The sequence below is a fragment of the Crocuta crocuta genome, unplaced genomic scaffold, assembly GCF_008692635.1.
Source record: "Crocuta crocuta isolate KB4526 unplaced genomic scaffold, BGI_CrCroc_1.0 scaffold8, whole genome shotgun sequence".
In the NCBI taxonomy this organism is placed as follows: Eukaryota; Metazoa; Chordata; class Mammalia; order Carnivora; family Hyaenidae; genus Crocuta; species Crocuta crocuta.
Window position 1 is genome coordinate 611,478 of NW_027532162.1, and position 10,738 is coordinate 622,215.

Here is a 10,738-nt window from a genome sequence, read left to right on the forward strand (position 1 = left end):
GGGGTCTCATCGTCAGTCTTCCCGGAAAGACCCCCGCCCCTGAAGCCCCCGCCTGTCCTAGGCCCGGCGCTTCCAAGGCCCTCCCCATGCCGGAACATTCCAGGAAGGCCCTGTCCCTAGGAAGTCAAGGCCCTGGCCACCAGAGTCCCCTTCTTCCCCTGGCCTCAATCTGCTGGCCCTCTGCAGGCGAGGAGGCCGCCCTGCCCTCCGGAGGGCCTGCGGTCAGGCAGTCCAGCCCAAAGGGCCGCCTGGCCCTGCTGGCGCTGGGCCCCTGCCTCTCAGGCTTCTAAGCCCCGAAGTCCCCCACAGCAACCCCCCCGCCACCACAGGGTCTCTGGGACAGGACCCCCACCCAGCTGGCGGGGCGGGGACAGGTGCCCAGGCCACCCCAGCTGTCAGGAGGAGACACGGGGCTGTGTCCACCGTGCTGTGCCCACCGTGGGCCCAGAGTGGAGGCTCCTGGGGACCCAGCAGGAGGGCAGCCCTGGGGATGACTCCCTCGGGGTGAGTGAGGCCAGCCACCCTCACTGAGAACAAGGCAGAGACAGCTCTACACCAGGGAGGGGGAAGGGGGCCAGGAGCTCCGGGCTACCTGCCGGGCCCAGGGGCCAGAGGACCCCCCTGCTGGTCCCAGGGATGAGGTCAGAGCACAGGAACCTCGTCCGGGGGACCTGGGTGCGCATAAGGGGCACAGCCTCCTGGGCTCAGGCCACAGGTCCCCCAAGCCTGCTCCTCCTCTGGTTCAACCCCCGGCTCTGGGCTGGCGCTCCCCCCAGGGCAGTACAGGGCGCTGTGTGTGCTCCCTACTCAGGGGGACGCTCCTGGGCCCCAGACAGTTTCCCGCCCGGCTCCGGGCGTGACACCCGGGACAGGAGCCCTCATCGGCCGGCCCTGCCCGGCGCCCAGCTTACGTGTGACGTCAGCACCCACAACGGCCAGAGGGGGCAGGTTGGGGGAGCAGAAGGCTGCGAACCTGCGCGAGTCCACCTTGGTCACTCGGTTGCCCCGAAACAGCTGATTCTGGAAGAACAGGCAGACCTGTGGGGGAGGGGAGAGGCAGCGGTTCAGCGCTGGGGAGCCCCGGGGCCCTCCGGCTCCCCCCTGCAATCCGTAGAGCACCCACTGAAGACAGCTTGCTGAGGTCACTCGAGGCTGCTCCAACAGAGTTCCTGCCCTCCTGCACCCACCCCGCAGGGCTGAGGAGAGCTGGGCAGGGGGCTGGCCGCCCTCATTGCCCCTCCGTTCCCACCTGCCCTCTGCCCCCATCCCTGTTTCTCAGGGAGCCCTGGTGAACTCAGCCGACCCCCACCACAGGGTTGGCGCTCCAGAGCTCAGGGGGAGGGGGTTCTAGTTCTGCGCCCCCTCAGCTGCTCTAGGGCCGTCCCCTGGGGGAGGGCGGCTGGCACGGCGGCAGGGAGACAATGTGAACCGTGCTTCAGGGCAGCCACCTCTCCCTGGTGGGCACCCACCTCCCGGCACGGGGTCCCCTGCAGTGTCAGGTCTCCCCGTGCCACCGTGGGGAGAAAGAGGTGCTGAGCAGGGAAGGCCAGCTCCACAGCTGTGCTGCGTACAACCTCCTTCTACAGAAACCCACGCGCGCACACACGTACGTGAACACACATAACGTGTGTAACACGGAAGAAAACACGGCTCACTGCGAACAGCAGCAGCTCTGGGAGTAAGAGGTGGGCAGCTTCGCTTCCTTCTGTGTTATTTTCTGGGTTTTTCGAGGTGATGGCGTACGTATGTACGAGGCACGTCTTCAAACCCTGCCTGAGGGCTCGCTTGCATTGTCACCTGAGCGCCCGCCACAGCCCCGCCTGCGCTCCACTGGCCACGCCCCTGCAGCCCACGCCAGGGAGGGAAGGGTACCTCGGGGATCACGTACTGGCCGGCCATGAGCAGGGCCCCCAGCAGGTTCTCGCGGCCATCGTTCCAGAGGGCGTGGATGGGCACCTGGGGGGGGGCCAGGGACGGGCTGAGGCTCACGCAAGGGAGGGGCAGCGACCGTGGCCGACAGCAGCCCACGGACCCCCCGCCGCAGGACCCAGGGCACTGACCAGCCTGGCCGCCCAGAATGGGCAAGACAGGCACTGCCTCGGGGAGCTGCAGGGCTGAGCAAGAGGCCTGGGGTGCGGCCTGGGTCCCCCACAGCGCCAACTCCCCCTGTGCCCTCAGGAAGGCCCCCATGCCCACCCAGCCTGGGANACAACCACGGCCTCCAGGGCAGGGGCCGTGCGGGAGCCTCAGCGTGCGAGCCCACGGTCCCATAGGAGGGCCCAGACAGGGACACAGCGCTGGGCAGAAGGCACAGCTGGTGCTGGGAGCTGGCAGGTGATCCGGGACACTGCCTGGACCAGGACTGGCCGGCAAACGTGGGGAGGGGCCCTTCCAGACAGAGGCACGCTGGGCACCTCTGTGAGGACACCCTCAGGGCAGCCAGGGCTGGCCCGTGGAGGGTGGCTGGCCCGGGCTATGATTGCAAGGGCACAGATCCGGGAACCAAAGGTTCCAGTCCCTCCTGAGGGGACCTTGAAAGACCAAGCCAGGCTGGCTTGGAACTGTGGCGGCTGAACTGTGTGGCGGGCTGGGGCACCCTCTGCTGGCCACACGGGGCACTGCCACAGGGGGGCCACCAGCGCCCTGAAGGCCCTGGAGTCTGCATGTGGCTGGCCACTGCGGCCAGGACAGCAAAGTGGTCACAGGCCCCAACCAGAGGACGCTGCTGGCCACAAGCCAGGGTAGCTTCCCCGACTATGGCCACAAACATGCCCACTGGCAGCCAGTGCCCCGTTCAGGGACAAGGCCCAGGCCCAGGACCACACACTGTCCTGCTCACAGTGAGAGGGGATGCAGCCCAGGAAGCTGAACTCCCCCCAAGGCTAATGAACACAAGCGTGTGACGGCGGCCAGCCCTCAGCAGCAGGGAAGGGGAGCCTGTGTGATGAGCCTCTGAGGCTTAAGGGAGGCAGGTGAGAACTGGGCCTGGAGGAGGTGGGGTGGGGGTGACAGGGCCCCCCAGGGAGGCAGTCAGGTCACAGGGCCAGGCCTGAGCAGGAGTGGGGGCTGGTGACAATGAGATTGGGCAGAATGGAGAGGAAAGCTGATGGAGGGGCGCTCTGGCAGCAGGTCCAAGGGGTCAACAGTTGATGCCATGAACCACAAGGCCTGTACAGGGTTCTGTGCCTTTTATGGGCCTCAAATCAACTAAATCCCCAACTCCAGGGCGGGCATGGGTAGGGTGAACAGAGAAGGGTGGGCCAGGCATGCAGCCTGTCAACCTTCTAGGGAAGCAGCGTGCATCCCAGCCCAGAATACTAATTAAGACAAACCAGTTACAGGCACAAACCAGGGCATGTGTCCAGATCATTTCCTCACCAGGAAAATGGACATGGCCCTCACTACCCATCCTCTGCCTGCATGAGGGAAAGGGCCTCAGGAGCCTTGCAGCTGAGAGGTGACTCAACGATCCAGCACTTTCCTGAAGCTGCCATCCCAGATGCTCTCAGGCCCCAGACCAGGCAGGCAGACCCCATCAGCACAGACCTCAGGGGAATGCTCCCGCAGCATTGGCCCCGCCCAGCCCACGGGCCCCGCCCATAACCCCAGCCCTGCCCACTTTCAGTCCCGACCATACACAGCCACGCCTACACACTTCTAGCCCCGCCCACACCCTCAGTCCCGCCTACACCCAGCCCCGCCCACACTCTCAGCCTTACCCTCACAGCCCCTCCCAGTACACAGCCCCGCCCACATTCCCAGCCCCACCCATACATAATCTCCGCCCACACTCCCAGTCCCACCGACACTCTCAGCCCCGCCCAGTACACACAGCCCCGCCCACTTTCAGCCCCGCCCAGTGCACACAGTCCCACCCACACTCCCCAACTACCTCGATGGTCTGGGCAATCTGAACCCACTCGGTGATGGTCATGTCACTGGAGTCGAAGAGGGGCTGGCACTCCAGCACCGTGTAGATGACCCTCTGGTCAGGGCTGGCGGGCCTGTGGGAGGCAGAACAAGGGCTCCCACTCTGCCCCCTCCTCCCTTGGCCGGCTCGGCTCTCCTCCCCCCAGCCAGCCCTCCTCCCCGGCCCCTGCACCCAGGGGCTTCTTGGGGGGGGGGGCTCTGCATATCCACAATCTCTCAGCATCCTGAGTACAGGACCCAGCCTCCCTTCCACCCAGAGTCCCCAGGAACAGGGGCCCTGGTCCTCAAGAGGGGTCAAGGCTGAGCCAGGACAGGCTGCTCCCCAGCAGTGTCACCTTCCCAGGACGGCTCTGAGAGGGGGCCCAGGGCCTGGTCCTCCGCGGGCCAGCAGACGACCCTGGGAGGAGAGTCTCTGGAGGGAGGTCAGCGACCAGGAGACCATGAAGGGCACCCGGAAGCCTTGGCCGAGAGCTAAGAAACAGAGAGAGCTTTAACTGGGGGGAGATGGGGGCTGCCTGGGCCAGCCCCTGCCTCTCTTGATGGGCTTGGGTCCCCAAGTGCCGAGGGCCAGGGCCTGCGGCCCCCCAAGGTGGTGGGAGTCCGAGGCTCAGTTGAAAGGGGCTGTTGGTCACTTCTAAAGCCATGAAAGTGCAAGACGACACTAGCGGCCACAGCCTGCCCCTGGGACCTGCAGGAGCCGTCCGTCTCAGGAGAGCCCTACCCGGGCTGGGCCCCCAGGAGCCCACACTCACGGCAGCACCAGGGTGTCCTCGGGGAGGCCAAGGGCCCGGGCGTGGTCCTCATCATGGAACATGGGCAGCGTCCTCAAGACAGCGGCCAGGCCCCTCCCAGGGACGAGCACTGCAGGCAGAATCCAGGGCAGGGGGAGCGTGGGGTCAGGGGCCAGCAGACACCACCAGCTCCTGTAACCGCTGGCCCCTCCCTCCCCATCAGGGCATTCACCCAACACGCTGCGGGCCAGGCCAGGGCAGGGGTCAGGGATTTGGGGTGGGGGAGGGGGACAGAATCCAGGGCCCTGGTGAGACGGGGCAGCCGTGCCATGACTGGCTGAGAAGGCTTCCTCCTGTGGAGCCCCAGGGGCTCTGGCCACTCCACCCAGGGCCTGCCCCAGCTCACCCGTCTCCAGGTGACCCCATGCTCCTAGCTGAGGTTCAGGGGCCCAGGCTGGCACCCCCCTTTCATCACAATGCAGCGCAAGGCACCCACACTTCCCCCACCACCTCCCAGAACATCCCACACTAACTCCTGCCGGCAGACAAGTCCTTTGCCCCTCCTCCTTCAAACCGGTCTCGGTATATGCTTTGCCCCAGCTCGTGTCACCACCTCCAGGAAGTCCTCCTTGATGTCCAGGCCCTGGTGCCCCTCCCGTGCACTCCCCGGCGGCCCCTGCTCCCTCACTAGGCTGTGCGACCCCTCTACATCCCAGCCCAGGCCCTCTGCCTGCAGCCTCCATGTCCCAGCAACCGGCATCTAAGGCTCGGGGCAGAAACGGTGTGTTTTAGAAAACCCTCAAAGGTCACAGGCGTGTTTGCCGGGAACAACCCCTCGGCAAAGGCTCCCAGGCCTCAGGGTCCTGGTCTCCTGTCCCTCCCAGCTCCCTACCAGCACCATGACCTTGGACAGGTCGGCTAAGTTCTTTGGGCGTCTCCCACACGCCTGGCCATGCTGGGCACCTGGGCAGTGACAAGGACATCGGGGTCCCCGTCCTTGGGGCTGAAACGAGGAAGGAAGACCCTCAAGACCGGTGAGTGGTCACTCCTGGCCGACAACCTTGTTCCCGCCTCGCAGCCCACCAGGCGCATCCGGCCCCCGCTGCCACCTAGCGGCTTAAAACAGCACCCCTTCCTCACCCTGCTGTCCCGGCCTCGAGAAGCCTGGGGGGCTCTGGTGCCGGCAGGGCTGTGCCCTCACCGGTGGGGCCGGGGTGGGGGACGGTCTGTCCGGGTTCGCTCGGACTGGGGGTGGAATTCAGCTCCACGCTACAACTGTTTCTTTGCTGCCTCTCGAAGGGCGGTGGTTCTCAGCTTCTAGAGGCTTCCCGGGCTCGGGCCCCGGGCTCCACGTTCACAGCCAGCAGCAGCTTTCATTCTCATGCTCTGACTTTGCCCCCGCGTCGTCTCCTCCCTTTCAGGACCCCGAAAGCTCGCTCACCTCACCCACGGGACCCCTGCCGCTCGGCCCTTCCTCAGGCCACCATGGGAGTCGGTCTCCACAGCGGCCAGCGGCCAGGCTCCCGCCGCTGAATGTGAACCTGTCGTCTCCTGAGGGCCAGCAGCTCAGCATCAGGCCCCGAATTTCCAGCCCAGCACCCGGGCCTCTCCCGTCCCTCGAGCCCGCCGACGCCCTCCCGCCCGCCCTGCGGCTCCCAGCAGGGGCGACCTCCCTGCCCATGGCCCTTTGAGGGCCACGCGGACGGATCGGCTTCCCATGGCCACTTAGCACATTTCCCCAAACAGGCGGAAAGTGGCACAGCGCTGCTCTGCCGCCACACAGCGTCTGTGGGTCAGAAGCCTGGCCCACCCCGAGGTCAGCAGGACCACACCCCTACCCACTCGGCTTTGCTCAGCTCCCGTGTGTCCGCCTGCTGAATGCCAGGCCCCTGGCCCCGTGGATGCTCCTGGGTGTTCGTGGCTCCGTCGCCCCAGCCGTAGAGGGAGCCCCGGGGGAGCCCCTGCCCCGCACGCGCCCAGCGGGGCCTCCACACACGTTTACTGCAGGAGTAAACAAGGCGGGTTTGCAGCTGCTTAAGGAAACACCAGGTCGATGGGGCTCAGGAGACAGGACATCAGCGCGCCATCGGCAGCCCGGCCACACTCCCAGGATGCCCGAGGCATGGCCGGGGCCCGTGCCTGCCTCCACACAGGTCCGGCTCCCCAGCCCTGCCAGCATCGAGGACAGACCTCCAGATTCCAGGCACGGAGGATGGCTCACAGCCCCCAGCCCCCGGCCCCGGCGGCCAAGCTCCCCCACCCCCTCCGCAGGCTGACAAGCGGGCCCCAAAGATGCCTCCCGGGGAGCGGGAGGAGCAGAGCCTCTGCAGCTGTGATGGGGTCAGGCTCTGGAGCTGGGGGGCATGACACTGGGTTATGCAGGTGGGGCCTAAGGGTGGCAGATTGGACACACGACGGAGGCAGCCACGGGACAGGCAGAGAGGCGTGGAGGTGTGGAGGTGCGGTCGTGAGCCCCAGTGACTGGGCCACAGCCAAGGAGGGGCTGGGACAGACCCCCGCTGCCCGACGTCAGATGCCGGCCTACGGTACGGGGGGCCACGTGTCGGAGCAGCCCCAGGACACTCCACGGCCACTTGCTACCCCAGCTCCTTGTGGTGGGGGGGGTGCAAACCTGGGGATCCACATGGTCTGGGTTTCGTGGGACGAGCTGATGATGTGGGTGGCCACCTGCACCCACGGCCAGGCTGCCGACTTCCTGCTGCGGCGGGGGGGGAAGCGGCAGGGGCGGGGGACCCGGCNGAAACTTCAGGAAGTTAAGAAACAAACTTGGGTCTGTAGTCTCCTTGTCTTTTTCAAACGAGTCATTCGTTATGATTCCCTTAATCATTCCAAGTCAGTATCTGCTCTCACACTGAGCTCTGACTTCATAAATTGTATTAGTTTTCTCAACAAGCCCCCCCCCATAAAACCAGAACCTGCCCCTCCCAGCCTCGTCCCTGGGCCACAGCAGCAGGCAGCCAGCCCCGGGCGGTGAATGCTTCGCAGCTACTGCCAAACTCCTTGTGTCTAAGGGACTGCGGGTCCCCCGGGGCCTCCTATAGCTCCGGCTATAAAAACGTGAGCATGCACGCTGGTCAGAGTGGCTAAAATGAGCAAATCAGAGAACTCTAGATGCTGGCGAGGATGTGGAGAAACGGGCGCCCTCCTACACTGTTGGTGGGAATGTAAACTGGTGCAGCCCCTCTGGAAAACAGTGTGGAGGTTCCTCAAAAAANGGGGGATGTGCATGGGGGAGGGCACTTGTGGGGATGAGCACTGGGTGTTGTATGGGAGCCAATTTGACAATAAATTATATTAAAAACAAAAAACAAGCAAATGTGAGCACGTGAAACCGGGTTCAGGGAAGAGGTCCAGGCCACAGGCTCAGATGCCACGTTCGGTGACCGAGGGGCTGCAACACGGCCCTTATCGACGCCGCTGAGCTGCAAGATCCCCTGTGAGCCCCACCCCCACCCTGGGCTGCCCCCAAAATTCTGCTCATCTGCTGTTCCTGCGAGGGACGGGGGGCAGCAAGCGGGGGTCACACGGGGCCCGGGGTTCCTCAGCGGGGTGGGAGGAGCCACTCACCCCTGGGCTGGGGCCCTCATCTGACGCTGCTTTCATGATGCCCCTTGACCTGTGACATCCTTGCTGGGCTCAGAGAAGGGATGGGTCCAGGGGCGTCCCTGGCTGCCTCAGCCTCTGGCCTCCACACTGTCCTGGCCTGTGGCCGTGCGCCCTGCTGGCTGCTGTTCACGCCCTCCGCGGTGACAATCCAAACAGCTTTGCTGTGGCCGGCCTGCTCCCCTCACCGCCCGCTGCCACCCTCTCGAGGCTGGAACCCCATCAGCGGTGCCAGGCGAGTTAATCATTGATACGGTCCCGAGGTCAACGACCCCCACAGGGTTTGGAGAGGAGGGCCTGCGAGGCCTGGCACGTCCACACAACCCCGTCGTGCTCACGCCCCGGGTGCCGCCCTCGTCCCCGGATACCTCTTCAGAGAGCAAGCCTGAGGGCCGTCCCTGGTCTCAGGGGGACAGGGGTATGTGACGCTAGAGGGACAGCAAGGACCAGCCCCTGCATCTCTTCCTCCTCTGTCCTCTGGGGTCTCAGCCCTGGGCTCCCTGAAGCCTTCCTGAAGTCAGAGCCCTGGGGACAAAGCAGGTGACGAAGGCAGAGGAGGAGCCAGGAGGCACCACCCAGGCCCAGGGGACAAGGCGCCCCAGCCAGCACGCGCACCGCAGCTCGGAAGTCCCCCAGGGACAGGCTGGCGGCTCCAAGCTGCCTTCCAAGCCCAGGAAGGCCCCTGCTGACCTCGCCTTTGCCAGGCCAGAAGGCCGTGGTGCCAGAGCAGGTTCTAGGGTATTCTGGAAGGTTCCGCCCCATCTGTAGCCCACCCCCACACCCTCTTTCCTGAGTCAAGGTCTCTAGTTCACTTCTGAACATGAGACTTCACAGCCTCTCCAGGAACAGCGCCGTGGGAGTGAGCCACAAGGCTGCCTCGGAGAACGGGCCAGGGAGGCCAAGCGCCATGCCGAGGGGAGGTCAGGTCCACCCGGCCGTGCAGCCTGGACCCTTGCGAACCATGTGTCGACCTCAGCAGAATTGCAGCTGGCCACGTGCAAGCCTGGAGGGCAGCGTTCGGGACAGGCCAGGGTCCCTGGCGGCCTGCCCGGGGCGGCGCCCCTCTCTCAGCCCAGCCCCCACCTCCCGGCCCCTCCCGCTCTCTCCCACCGGGTCCAGCCCCCGGGCCCTCAAGGGGGGCCACAGCCACACACAAGGCCCTGGCCTCACGGGCGCCCACAGCCCTGCAACTTCTCCCCAGACCGCCTCTGTGACTCGAAGCACGTGCCGCTGCTGGCTTAATGTCAGCCCGTCTCGGCTTGTGACGGCCGAGGGGCCACAGCAGCAACCCCCCCCCACCCCCCTTGAGTGCCGCCCGGGGCCTCCAGGCTTCAGAAGTCCACCTGCGAACTAACGAGGCCGGAAGGCACAGCAGCAGAGGGCCGGCTCCCGGCAGCCCAGGCAGGTGCGCTGGCGGGCTGGGACCCCCGCAGGACAGGGCTCTGCGAGGAGCGGGCCCCCAGGAACGTCTGAACCCACCGTCCATGTCACAGAGGGAGTTAACAGGGCCGGAGGCTGGAAGAGCAGCTGTTGGAACCCCCAAGAAAACACCAGTGGGAAGGGGGGGCCAGGTGAGGTGGGGAGAGACGGAGGGAGGCTGAAGGACCCGCCAGGACAAAGGACATGTTCTCCGTTAGTCCTGGGGGGCAGNACCCAGGCGTGAGCACAGGGGGCTGGAGCAGCAGCGAGGAGCCGCCCGCAGGGCAGGGGGCCTGGGAGGAAGGGCCAAGTGCCAGCCCACCCGAAGAGGGACCCTTAGGGACAGTTAACTGGCAGACAGCAGAGAGCGGTGGAGAGGTTCACAGATGAGGCTGAGGGTTCGTGCCGGCCACCCTGGGCGAGGCTGGGCATCCCACACATCACCGGACCAGCAGGAGCCCTTTGGGGAGGGTACAGACAGCGTCCTACTCTCCTGGGAATGCCAGAAGGTTCCGGATGCTGGTGCACAGCCATCCTCTTCCCACTGCTTGGGGCTCTGGTTCCCCAAGCCAGTCCCTCCCTGCAGGTGCTCAGCCCGTGCTGATGGCGCCCCTGTCCAGGTGGCCGTGAGCTCCAGGGCGCTGGCCCAGGCCCTTGCCGCCCCCACCCCCTCTGGGGTGGCAGCCGCGGGGGCAAAGACAAAATGTACAACTGCCCAAAGCCACCTCCTGCCCCTGACGAGTCCGGAAAGTGTGATGCCGCCAGGAGCCCTCACGCTGGGAACACTCGGCGGAAGGGGTGGGGTCAGGTGGCCGCCCCTAACAGTCCCTGGGGAGGGCCAGGACTGCCCAGGCTGAGACCCCGTCTTGTTTGTCCAGGAAGAGGGGGGTCACAAACCGTGGGGCCCTGGAGACCCCCAGGCCCCTGCGCGGAGGGGTGGAAGAGGGGCTCCGTGCACCCGGGAGGGCTGCGACCTGGGAAAGGCCATGGACACAAAACGACCCCATTCCCCTCCAAGCCCCCGACTCACCGCC

The 10,738-nt window shown here is 65.8% G+C and overlaps 1 protein-coding gene across 1 annotated transcript in view; it reads right to left on the minus strand.

The window, feature by feature from the left end:
• Positions 1-10,738, minus strand: part of ASPG (asparaginase) — a 37,709-nt gene that overhangs the window by 13,287 nt on the left and 13,684 nt on the right. Inside the window, exons 3-4 of the mRNA XM_077776532.1 lie at positions 1,873-1,956; positions 912-1,038 (exon numbers count right to left, since the gene is read on the minus strand). Coding sequence (XP_077632658.1) covers positions 912-1,038; positions 1,873-1,956 — 211 coding nt within the window. The remainder of the gene's footprint in view (positions 1-911; positions 1,039-1,872; positions 1,957-10,738) is intronic.